Below are 14,367 nucleotides of genomic sequence, written 5' to 3'. Positions count from 1 at the left end.
CTAAAAAAGATATGTGGATGACATAATTTATATTTTCAATGGCACTACGGTTGAACTGCAAGATTTCTTTAACTACATCAATAATTTGCATGGTTTGATCGTTTACCATTGGGCTATCAAATATTTTACCTTTTCTTGACATTCTACTTTACAGATCAGTTGACCCCATAGAATTTTCAATCTACCACAAACCAACCAGCACTGAGTTTTTAATACACTTGTCTAAATTCACAGTTAGTCATAAAAAATAATATCAGTTTATATATTTCATAAACAACACAAAAGTAACTAACTAGGTTATTGCCGCTAATGCACCGCCAGTAGGTCACCGGGCAACCAGGTACCAGACGCAGCGTCAGCAGGAAAATCACCGAACCTTCCAATGTGGAGCACAGAACAATATTGGTCAGCACTTATTATGTTAATTCAATTTGTTTATAACGTTTGTTAATTTGTATAAATAGTATTAACTGTTAAATAAAAATCAGTATTAATCCAACAGCGGTTCTTACTCAACCATCCAACCTGAACCTTATACAAGAGTAAACTACCAAGTGTCTTGAGCATTCTTCCTGAATTCCATTACAGGAATTTACATTGGTCCTTCGAGCAAAAAAACCTTCAAAAAACCAACTGATTAGAATTCTCTCAAGCCTGTGCGGTGCCCAAGTATACCTTGGGTGGGAGTGGTTCTTCTCAGTTAATTCCCTTTACAAATAAACACACATACCTTCCTTCCTTCTGTAACAAGTGCCTTGTCTGGTTGCAGCATTCCAAACTGATTAGAATTTTATCAAGCCTGTGCGGTGTCCAAGAATACCTTGGGTGGTAGTGGTTCTTTTCAGTTATTCCTTTGTATAACAAGTGCACTGCCTGGTTATACAATTCTTGACCAAATCATACTATCCCCAACCAAACAAAGAAATCGGTTGAGATACCAGCAAACAACAAACAACAAACAACAAAAAAAAACACCTACTGAAATCATAAGAAGAAGCCAGGACATACAAACCTAGAAGAATGGAAGAAGCCAACGAACTCGCCAAGTCACAAGAGACCTTGGGTAAAAAATTAAAAAACCTATTTACCAATTACAAAAAAGACGCCCACGAGAGGAAAAACCATAGAACCATATTTTCTCAAGAAAACTGCAGAATTCGAGGCCATTTGGGAAAGCATTGAAGAAAACCATAAACAGCTTATAAAGCTTGACGTTCCGACGCATCCGTATTTCACAACCAGTTATTTTTGTCAACTACAAGAGCTAGTCCAAGAAATTACCAAACATATTTCCGATTCCAAACAAAAGTTTCTTCAGGCAGCCAAACCACTCGCACAACAAGAAGCCTTATATTATAATCCGAACCAGTGTCAAGCACCGAAAAGCCGATATCAGTTCCTACTAGAGAAGTTATCCAAGCAATGGGACGTTATCTCTGAAATATACATCGAGCTTCAAGTTCAGGAAATTGACCATACCATCAAGAATCCCATACAAAACCTTGAAAAGCAGTACGAAGAAACAGTACAAAACCTACAAGACAAGATTCAAGGAGTACAACAAACTGCGAGACAATGCCTATACGAAGGATGGGTCACATTTCGAGATATTTTCATCAAACTGGTTCATGAAAATCCAACAATTACTACAATAGAGAAAATGCAGTATCTTAAAACGCATGTCAGAGGGGAAGCTGGAAGACTGATCCAGCACTTGTCCATAGCAGAAACCAACTATAATCCTGCTTGGAATATTCTCAATGACAGATACAGCAATGATAGACTCATAGTCTCCAAACTAATGGATAGGATCTTAGATCTTCTTAGAATTCAACATGAGTCACCATCCAAGATAAAGCAGCTCCACGATACAGTTGTGGAATGTCTTGAAGCCATCAATAATCTAAAAATTGATACTTCTAATTGGGGACCTATTATCAGTCGCATCATCTGCCGAAAATGGGATCATGAAACCAACAAGCTTTATGAACAATCGCTAAGCAAGCCCCATGAAATACAGGACTTTGTTGAAATTAGAAGATTTCTTCAAGCAAGATTCCAATCATTAGAAGCAATGTCCGATGCACAAAAGAAAAATCCATACAACTCAAACAACAACAATGACAATAACAAACCCAGAAGTACTGATGCGTGCAAGTACTGCAATGAAGCCCACTTGATTTACCACTGCACAAAATTCAAAGCCTTATCATCAGAACTTCGACTAAAAGCTGCCAAGGACAAAAAGCTATCTTTGAACTGCTTAAACCATGACTACAAATCCAAATGCAATTCATCAATGAAATGCCGCATTTGCAACAACCACCATCATACATACTTACACATCGATTCATGGAAACCACCACAGAACAGAAGACCAGCGTTCAAAAACGAAACAACAAGCCATGTTAGCCGACAAGATGAGATGGTATTTTTGGCAACAGCACTCATTAGAGTTAGAAATGTTTATGGAAGCTATGAAAATCTGAGAGTTCTAATCGACCCTGGCTCCCAATCAGCATTCATAACCGAAGAGGCTGCAAGTCTACTCGGCCTGGCCAGACAGAAAATTCAAGCACAAGTTACAGGACTTGGCGCAGACATATTAAATGGAAGAACGACATCCTTGCTGATCCATTATTCTACAAACCTGGCCCAGTAGATATACTTCTTGGAGCCCGAGAATATGCCCAGTTAATCTTGGAAGGCATACGAAAAACTGAAGATGGGCCTCCTGATGCCCATCCTCCTGGGCCAACAAACAGAATTAGGATGGATTTTTTCCGGAAACTTACCAACAAATTCAGGCAACAAATTACAAGTTCTCAGCATGATAACATGCATTGAAGAAGATAGACAATGAACCAAATTTTGTGAAGTCGAAGAGATCTCACAAACACGTCCGTTATCAGAAGATGCTGAATATTGCGAACAACATTACGAAGCCAGCACTACAAGAAATAGCGATGGAACATACACCGTTAGAATCCCATTTAACGGAAAAGAGAGTCTATTAGGAATGTCAAAATCACGAGCTACTGCACTACTGTTCCAGCTAGAAAAAAGAATGAGCAGTAACAAAGAACTGGAAATCGCCTATAAGCAATTCATGCAGGAATATCTAAATCTTGGTCACATAAAAATGCTTCCACATACAGAGCTGCAGCATCGATATATTATCCTACATCAACCGGTATTCAAGGAATAAGCACCAGCACTACAACAAAATTAAGGGTGGTTTTTGATGCTTCCAGTAAAACTTCATCAGGATTGAGCCTCAACAATACCATGTATGCAGATCCCAGATTACAACCAGAACTATCAGACATATTACTACGCTGGAGATCACAGAAAGTAGTGATCACAGCTGACATTGAAAAAATGTACAGGCAAATAAAGATTCACGCCGACGACCTGAAATATCAGAAAATCTTATGGAGATTTGACAGTGACACACCAATAAATGAATATTGCTTAACGACTGTAACTTATGGGACAACAGCAGCACCGTACTTAGCTATTAAAACGTTACAAAAGCTTGCCCACGATGAGAGACACAATTTTCCAAATGCATCCAAAGCAGCAATGAGAGATTTTTATGTCGACGACTTGTTATCAGGTGCTGATAATATAAAGGAAGCTCTGTCACTACAAGACGAACTTATCAAAATGTTTCAACGAGAAGGATTTACGTTGCGGAAATGGTCCAGCAACAAACCAGAGTTACTACAAAATCTTCCGGATGAACTTAAGGATCATTCAGCGTTGGAAATAACTGAAGATGACATAAGGAAATCGCTAGGTATACACTGGGCTCCGTATGATGACACATTTAGATTCAAAACCGAAATATCGACCAGTGATAACATCACTAAGAGAAGCATCTCAGAAGTTGCCAAGTTATTCGACCCCCTAGGATGGTTAGCTCCAATAATCATCCGAGCGAAGCTCCTTATCCAAGAATTATGGCTGCAGGAACTGAATTGGGATGATCCTGTGCCACTCGTCATTAAAAGCAAATGGGAAATGTTTCGAACAGAATTAAAAAATATCGAAAAAATTACTATATCCAGGTGGACCCACCAAGTCAAAAGCAGTCAGGTGGAACTACATGGGTTCTGTGATGGTTCTGAAAAGGCATATGGAGCCGTAGTCTACATGAAAGTAAAGAATTCTCAGGACAAAGCAGAAATAGTTCTGCTAATTGCCAAATCCAAAGTTGCACCAGCAAGAATGAAAGTTACGTTACCAAGACTAGAATTATGTGCTGCCGTGCTTCTTTCACATCTAATAAAAAAGACTGCTACAACCTTATCACTAGAAGATACCCCCGTACATGCTTGGACAGACTCAACAATAGCACTATCGTGGATAAAAGGGGACCCGTCGAGGTGGAAGAATTTTGTAGCCAACCGAGTAGCAGAAATCACCAAACTAGTTCCAAACCAACATTGGCACCATGTACGAACAGACGACAATCCAGCTGATATTATATCAAGAGGAATAAGCCCAACTCTATTAAAAAACCATGCAATGTGGTGGTCCGGTCCATCGTGGTTAAAATCGACCATCATAACGCCGACGAACCAAAACCAGACAGAATGTGTCACCATGTTACAATCGCAACTCAAAATAGTGAAACAAAAAATGAACTTCTAGAGCGATTTTCCTCATTAAACCACATGACTCGAGTTATAGCATTCTGCAGACGATTTATTCAAAAATGCAGGAAACAAACGAAATCGCATACCCTACTCACAGTTGATGAATTGGGAGATACCCTAACACACCTAGTCAAGATTGATCAGATCCAAAATTTCGAACCAGAAATACAAAAACTAAAAAAGAGCTCTCAACTAGACACTAGTAGCAAAATACTCAATCTTACTCCATGGCTGGACGATAATGGAGTCTTACGAGTTGGAGGAAGATTACAAAACTCAATATTACGCTACGATAGCAAACATCCAATGATCTTACCATATGCGAGTCACCTGACAAAGTTAGTAATACTGAACGCTCACGCCAATACACTACATGGAGGAAATAAGCTGACATTATCTTATACAAGAAGCCGTTTTTGGATAATAAATGGAAAACGCCGAGTAAAGACGATTATTGGCCACTGTGTAAGATGCTTGCGATTCAAAGGTCAAACAATTGAGCAACAGATGGGAAATCTTCCAGTTCCCAGAATTACACCGTCGCACCCATTTCTGCATTCCGGCGTCGATTACGCAGGACCTATTCAGATCAAAACTACAAAAGGCAGAGGATACAGATCTTATAAAGGATATATCTCGATCTTTGTCTGTCTTGCTACAAAGGCAATTCACATAGAAGTTGTCAGGGATATGTCATCAAACATGTTTCTGGCAGCATTCCGACGATTTATCTCCAGACGAGGACGATGTGCGCATCTCTATAGTGACAACGGCACCAACTTCATAGGAGCCAGTAAGATACTCCATGACGAAATTTACAATACAATACAGAAGTCAGAGATCCAAGATACCTTAGTTGCAGGTGGAACCCAATGGCACTTCATTCCCCCAGCTTCTCCTCATTTTGGAGGACTATGGGAAGCTGGCGTTAAGTCTATGAAATTCCATTTAAAGCGAATAATTAGCGACACACCACCAACTTATGAAGAAATGACGACATTAACTCACCAAATAGAAGCTTGCCTTAACTCTCGACCTCTGTGCCCATTATCAAATGATCCAGATGATTTAGCAACCTTAACTCCAGGACATTTTCTAATTGGAAGAGAAATTATATCGTTTCCCGATCCAATATCTACAACCATAAACTCGGACGATGTTGGGAGATGGAAACTTGTTGAAAAAGGTATTGATCGCTGTTCTTTTTGTTGTGATGATCCAAGCGTCCAAGGCAACTCAATATTCGATCCATTATCCTCCACCAGGACTGTACATTGAGCACATGGGACATGCACGAATAGACAGGGGCACCTTTAGAATTGACTTTAAGTACGAGAAAAATAGAATGGTAAACGACTCAATAAACGTTCAAGATGCGATTAATCAGATAGACAACCTCTGTCAACGAGCAAAATCAATAGCAGGGGACACACAATGCATATCACTGATACATCATTTAAAAGAGAAGGAAAAACAATTTCAATGGATACAAAACGGATTACAAACTGTGGTATCCAAGCGTGAAAAAAGAGGAGCGTTGGGAAAACTACTTACCGCTGTATTCAGAGAAAATAATGAGATCTACACAAATATTGACGAATTAGATAAAAACCAAAAGGAGCTAATCAAGGCATCCAACCACCAAACCAAATTCATGCTACATGCTCTATCTACTTTTAATGACACCGAATCCAGAATCAACAATCAACTCGAAAGATTCCGGGAGAAAATCAATGAAGGCATTGCTTCAATAAATGAAATGGAAGCATGGTATCGACTTGTGGATACAAAATAAACTGACAATTCACATTCTTAGTTCATATCAAGTGGTCTCCAATTACATAGATGAACTTTTGGACTATTATAAATGATTGTTAGATGTTCACTACCACAAAGATCACATATATGACTTAATATCTCCGACCCACATTGAAGAGATTATAGCAGCTGCGTCCACAAAGATTCCTTCCAACATCGAGATAATATCCTATCCTGTGCTCCAGACCAGAGTGGAACACAGTGAAGAATTTATCCACGTCTATGGATATTTTGTGATGATAAACCACAACGAATTTATGCTAATCAGATCGACTCCAATTCCACTGAAGACAGAAAATAAGTCCTATTGGATCCTGGATATTCCAAACGAATTACTAGCAATCGATTATGATTCACAGTTGTACTTCCAAATTTCTGAATATGAGTTGAACAACAGTCTGAACATTGCGGAAAATGTCTTCGTATGTTCACCCACTACAACAAGAGGCATAGAGACTAGTCTAAATTGCGTAATAGACCAAGTATACCAGCGAGAAGAAAATACCTCATGCAAAATCACACAGCATTCCATATCATCAATAATATGGAAACAGTTACACACTCCAAACTCATGGTTAGCAATTACGCCTGAAAAAACTAAAATTGCCATTATTTGCGATGGAATTCGAAACGATGTGTCTCTAAATCAGACTGCTATTATAGAAACAACTCCAACTTGCCTCATTCAAACTAAGAAAAACATCCTAACGCCTAAGAGGTCAGACAGTGTCACTGTCTTACAGGCATTCTCCAAACCTGTACTACAAAATATATCATTATTTCCAGTTATGCACGGAAGAGAAACCACGCTAATTGACGAACCTGTAATTGACGCATCCAACAAGCTTAATGAAGTCAGGAGTGAAGAAATGAATATCAAACGACAACTTGAAACCACGCATTGGGAGACAGTCAAAAAGCACCTTCTAATCACAAGCCTCAGTGGTACAGTAATAACTATTACACTTGTTGTTATCACACTTATGGTGCTATTCGGGTTCTACAAACGACGACAAAGTAACAGCTCCAATACGAGAAGAGACAGAGATGCAGCAGACATTCTATTAAACAGAGCTGCCCAGCCACCCACAGAAGCGATTGTCCTCGAACCAGTATTTCCCCATGACGGCGCTGAACATTGATGGCATAGTGTACGGCATCATTATAATTTTGATTTTATTTGAATTCTGCTTAAAACTTATAAGATTATTATTAATTAGTTAACTTAAGTTGCTTCTTTACTTTTGCTTTTGGTTCCCTTTCTTATACCACTACGGTGACGTTTTTGACAGATAATAACAAGACGTGTTCATCTGTCAATTTCAGTTTTGTAAGTCACATGCGTTCGCGTTGTCTTATTATGAGCGCCACCTATAGCTTTTGAAATAGAATATCAACGGTTCATTTCTCGTCGCTGTTTACAGCTTATCATGGTAGTTTTAACATTTTTGAATTCTTCATCTTCATTGTCCATTTTGTCCAAACTGCCTGTGTGGAATGGTTTTTTCAGTTCAAGGGCTGTGGTTACTTTTCTGGGGTCGCCATGAGCCACGGGCAATGTAGCCCTTATAATTAATTTAAGTATAGGTTTAGTGTTTAATTTTTTTTTTCTCCAAAATCGGTAAATATATTTTTTTATACAAAAAAAATATTAACTACAGATTTATTTTTTTTAAATGTTCTTAAACTTTATGGTTTATTAAGTGTATGGAAGTCAAAAAAAATCCCAAAATAAATAAAAATATAGATTTACATACTCGTCTAATCGGTCTAGTATTTCTCTTTTGATTCTGAGCTTCCAGCAAATCTGAATCACTAGTAGGAGGTGAAGAAGAATAAATCTTTGTTCTTGCGATTTCCATAGTGTCTTCTTTTTTGGGACTTTAATGACTAAGTGTTCGTCCTCAAGAGCGTATCCTAAACAATTATTTCTGTGTACTGTAAATGTATATATTTTTTTATACAAAAAAAATGGGTGGAATGGTTTTTTCAGTTCAAGGGCTGTGGTTACTTTTCTGAGGTTTAGTGTTTAGTTTTTTTTTCTCCAAAATAGGTAAATATATTTTTTTTATACAAAAAAAATGTGTGGGAGAGTCTCCTCGAAACCTTCGTGTAGATAAGACGTACCGAGTGAACGGATAGCAAAACGCTTTTCGCTGCTTCGAACGATAAACTACGAAACAATTCCAAAGATCTGTAAACAGTTTGTCGTGTCTGTTTAAAATATATACACGGTCCTTTCAAAAAGAAGGATGTATCCTGGGAGTTCGCACGAGTCCGAATCGGACTATGCCTCCCAGGACGGTGGTTTTGTTAAATCAGCCTCAAAAAAACGCGGACGGAAACCCAAGGCATCTTCACAACCTACTCCTACAACACCGACCCAAGAGGCCAAGAGGATTGCTCTGGGAGAACGCACTACAAATCCAACCGACAACACTGTAGCTGTAGCACATGCAACCAAAACGTCAAACCAAAAAACCCTCAACCACAACCCTGTATTTACACACACCTTCATTCTAAATACAGTACCTGCAACAACCCGGGTTCAACTGGCAATCCGATGGGAGGAACTAAACCCCAAAAAAGACATCATTATCAGACAAGAAAACTACTTTTTAGTTAAGACAAATGACAATGACAGAGCCACCGAGACTCTGCAACAACTCAAGCAAAACAACATACCCAAGCAACACAGGCTAGTGTAATATACGTTTAATATACGTTATGTCTGTATAATACACGAATGCAAATTTTATGGTATAAAAAATATATGTTTTTCATATACTACATTTTAACTAAACGTATATAATGCGTATATAAAACATAATTGATATGATTTAGAAATATTAATGGCTGTTCTTATGCATATAAATAAATGGCTACCATTCACGTATATTTGCAATATTTTTTAACTTTATATTTTAGGTTTACTGTTAACATAAAATAAATGTGAGGTTTGATTTTAATAAGTATTTATTTATATTAACATCAACAAACAATGTAAAAATGGTCGTTAATAAAATAGTCCATTAATAGTAATATTATTATACTATTATTGTTCACAGCATATATCCTATATATAATATACATATCTTGTATATGTAAAATATATCTTGACAATAAACTATAATTATAAAACTAATTATACGGATATGTATAGTATATTTATGCAATATGAATGTATATGACAAGCCATGTAAAACCATCGAATGTACAACAGTGTCTTATCCTTGTCTTGCTCCCAGAAAACTAAAGTTTTACTTTTTTCGAAATATCCATACTCATCATTTATTTCCGCCATTTAAGAAAAGGGTCAAAATCAAAAACCAACACCACGTTTTCTTTCGGTTTGTGATTTAGGATCCAAACGGCGCGTTATGATTCAAAAGTCACTTGACCTCCATGTGATTTTAAAATCATGGTGTCATGTAATTTTTAGATCATAACGCGTTTGGGTCCGAAATCACGCATCGAACGAAAGGGTCTCTGATATACTTATCATACCTAGTTGCCAATTTTTCTTATTAATAAACGTAACTCAATAGTAACTAATTTTAGTATTTTTAATACTTCTACACGTTTAGCATATTATATTATAAAATAAACTAAAACAAAATTACACATAATAACTAAAATGCTTAAAATATATATTTTTTAATGTCATGTTAATAGAAAAGCGAATTAAATATTATGGGATTAGTATTAATCTAATACTAACAGTTCAACATGACAACGCCGCGCATGTTTCATCTCTGTTGTCAGGTGGCGCGGGTAACGGCGCGTCGACCGAGGTGGAAGGTGGAAGGGGCAAACGGCAAACGTGGAACGCGCCGCAAACGTCGTGATCTCGTGAACGCAAAGAAATTACGCCGCTCAAGCTTTTGTCTTGTGCAAATTGCACAAAGTATTTTTGATTTGCAGCCTACATCGGCACCAGAGTTTTTGGGCTACTTTTTTAGTAACTCAGTATTAAGTGAAAAAAGTGTACCAATTATCGCCAACGGTAAGTAGAGTTGGCAAAAATTATACATACCTATAACCACAAAACGTGCATCGTGCATCTTAGCAAATCAAGCGACATTTTCTTTTCACTTGCCTGAAACTTGTGTTCCCTGTTCAGAGTATTCAGTATTCAGTCAGTTTTGCTTAAAATTACCGTCGGTAATAACGATTTTAGTTAGATGGTGGAAGTTATAATTATATCTATAGTGCATGTGCTTATAGTGGTATATTACACTGATACAGTATACTTATTTTATGTGTATACTGTTCGATATAAATATAAGTAGAAGGAAAACATAATTTCCATTACGACGGTAATTGTTCACAATTAATTTTACACACCAATGCGACACCAATATTGTTACAATGTTGTACTTTTATGTAACAGAACTTTAATTATAATATATTTTATAGTAAAAATAACTTTAGTTTACTATATAAGCTTTAACATCGTGTAAATATATAAAGTCGCATATAGGGTGTTACAAATTTGACGCATTTTTTTCAAGTTTGTCTTCATTTAACTAAACCTCGATCTACTACAGTTTCTGAGATAGCAATGCTAATGCATCGAATTTGTAACACGCTGTATAGATAACAAAGATTTTTGGTCTGTAGTTTAGAATGGTAAAGTACATTTTTTATTTTATTTTATTTTATTTCTTTGACTTTAAATAATATATTTAAACTGTATTTGACAACACTTCATAGTGAGACTACGTTTATAATTTTTTATTTTTTTATTTTAGGCTTTACCCAAAAAGCTTCAAACTCTTTATAGCAAAGGTAAACTTTTTAATAAAAAAACGATAGCATACCAAACATATGTGCTAAAATATTCAAAATGCCTAAATCAAAGCTGATTTCTAAACGACATTTACGTCGTAAAGTGCGTAACGATGTAGAGTTAACGAAAAGACTTATATTACACTCAAGTCCAACTCTACCTTCTCCATATTCCACAAACACGTGTACTACTTCAAATAGTTCTGAAGTTTAAATTAACACATTAGTTAACTCAAATGAGTCCCATATAAATTTAAAAGATTCAAACAGTTTCAATTCACAACTAAATATAATACATGACAATAACGGAAATGCTTCTGTAACTCAAACTACTGATAACATGTATATATTTGATGAATTTTGCAATGAAAGTGAAACTATTGCAAAGAAACAAGTATTAGAAGAAAAAGCTGATATTAATAATAATTTACTTGTTTTAAAAAAGTTAAAGTCTTGGGTATGTAGAAATAATGTAACACACAAATGTCTAAATGAATTACTTCAGCTCATACGGCCTAAATTTCCTTTTTTAAAAAACGATGTTCGGAGTATTCTTGGAACACCAAGATCAGTAGAAAAATATACTTTGAACAATGGAGATTTAATTTATCTGGGTTTAGAGAAGGGTTTGCGAAATAGGATTGACGAGGGTTTTGAACACAAGCTCATTGAAAACGAGCCTATACCGCTACAAATTAATATTGACGGAATACCTTTATTTAACAATGGTGTAGGTCAATTTTGGCCTATATTAGTGCGAAGCGTAGTATTCAAAAATAAGACACCATTTTCGGTAGCTATATTTTTTGGAAGTGGTAAGCCGGATTCACTGGCTTTGTATTTAAAAAGTTTTATAGAAGAATGTTCTTTGCTCTTGCTTCATGGTTTTGAATATTTAAATCAGGTATATCAAATCAAACTGTTATTTTTTACTTGCGACGCACCAGCAAGAGCTTATCTCAAACAAGTCATGGGACACACTAGCAAGGCAGGTTGTGAGAGATGCGTAATAAAAAGCGAATATAAAAACAATAAGCACTTTTATCCTGTTAATACGTATGCTGAATCTAGAGAAGATGACGATTTTATAGGTGATATTGATGCCAACAGATATATTAAAGAAAAATCACCTCTTTTGAAACTTAATGTAAAATTAATCTCAGAGTTCGTATTAGATCCAATGCACTTAATTTACTTAGGGTCCATGAAAAGATTATTTAAGTATTGGGTCGAAGGTAAACGTCCATTTAAGCTACATCAAACGGCAATTATTAATATTAACAAACAACTTGCTATTATTAAAAAACATACTGCAGACGATTTTCCCAGAAAAATTAGAACTTTATCTTTTATCAAGTACTGGAAAGCCACCGAATACAGATTTTTTCTACTTTACTGTGGATTTGTGGTTTTGAAAGACTATTTAAATGATGCTAACTATAAACATTTCTTATTACTTCATTGTGCTGCTTTTATTTTAAGCAATAAGCGTTTAACAAATTCTTACCTTGAAGTGGCAAGATCTGCATTAACTGATTTTGTAAATATTAGTCCAGATGTATATGATTGTTATTTCGTGGTATACAATATTCACTCTTTAACCCATGTTTGCGATGATGTGAGTCGTTATGGGTCTTTGGATGATTATAGTTGTTTTGTGTTTGAGAATTATTTGGGACAATTAAAAAGAAAAGTTCGAGGAAAATATCTTCCCCTTCAACAAATTTTTAATCGGCTAAACGAAATAGAAAAAAGTGCTCCAAGAAAAAACGTAACAACAAACATTAAAAATTTTGGTGCTTTTAATATTAACCATAATTATTGTCAATTTAAAAAACTTGAATTAAACAATTTCGTTATTGCTGTAGATGAAAAAAATAATACTGTTGCTTACTTAAACAAAATTCATAAAATTCGCTCAATTTTATTTATTGACGGAATATACAAATGTGTCGCAAACACTTTCAAATACTTAGAAGACTGCTATCATTATCCTATCGAGTCATCAAAGTTAGGTATTTATTTTGGTAGAGGTGAAATTAAAGAACGAGTCACATTTAATGTTTCTGAAATCACTTGCAAATATTTATCACTTCCATTTAAAGATGGGTATTTTCTAATACCTGTACTTCATACCTACAAATCATAAAAAAATAGATCATTATACAAGGTGATTTTTATTTAAAAACGCACCTAAAGAAAACTTCTACGTATTCTAATTATATTATATAATTTAAATTTATGTATTTCTTTATATCTTCTGGTATTAATGTCATCTTCAATAAAAAAAAAGTAAAAACAGTGTGCACCATAAGCTAACATATTTCGTTAAAATGAGTGTGTATTTTTGGCAAGCTAAATACATCGAATTACGACTTTAGTCACTCGTTTCGTTCAGTAATATAATTACTGTATTTTTTCTGATTTAGCATTTTGATTAATTTTACACCTATGTTTATAAAAATATGTTCAAATTACACTTCTGATAAGAATTATCACCAGATTCTGAAAAATGTATGCCATTATTGAGTTTGAAAAAAAGGAATGTGCCATTGTGCCTTTAAGCTGGTTGACAGAAAGCCAAACATTTTGCTACTGGCCACGAAATACATCTCAACAAGGTTTAGATAATATGGTGAAGCTAAACATGGCTCCAAAAAAAGCTTGGCCTCAGTATAATGTGGTAAAACTGTTGAATATGTTAGGTAGGTACTATTTATCTGTTACTTTACATGTATGGGCAATATTAATATTTTTATATTTCCAGATACTTATGAAGAGTCATGTATTTACTTGGAGAAATATATTTCCAACGTTAATAGTACATCTGACAGTGGAAAGATGGTAGTCCAAGAAATGGTAAACGTGCTTAACTAGAAACACTGATGGTTCTGAAAATTTATCTAAAACATTTGAAAGGTATAGTAACTAGTTAGTGTTAACTTTGTTAAAGATTTACAATAACCAGCATTTGAATTATAGTTTAAGTAATGAGTCTTCAGAAGAGAACTTTAGCGATGATGAAGATGACAACTTGAAAGATGTTTCCAAAAACCATGCAGCCAATGAAGTGATTCTCAATAAATCAATTAAT

The 14,367-nt window shown here is 35.5% G+C and overlaps 1 protein-coding gene across 1 annotated transcript; it reads left to right on the top strand.

Moving 5' to 3' along the window:
* Positions 1 to 3,288: 3,288 nt before the first annotated feature.
* Positions 3,289 to 4,659, top strand: LOC145736211 (uncharacterized). Its single transcript, XM_081990514.1, has one exon. It carries the CDS (start codon positions 3,289 to 3,291, stop codon positions 4,657 to 4,659), a length of 1,371 nt encoding a protein of 456 aa, XP_081846640.1.
* The last annotated feature ends 9,708 nt before the right edge of the window (positions 4,660 to 14,367 follow it).

The sequence above is a fragment of the Ips typographus genome, linkage group LG12, assembly GCF_016097725.1.
Source record: "Ips typographus isolate SLU linkage group LG12, UJ_Ityp_2.0, whole genome shotgun sequence".
NCBI classification, from domain to species: Eukaryota; Metazoa; Arthropoda; class Insecta; order Coleoptera; family Curculionidae; genus Ips; species Ips typographus.
This window is presented reverse-complemented; position numbering and strand designations above follow the sequence as displayed.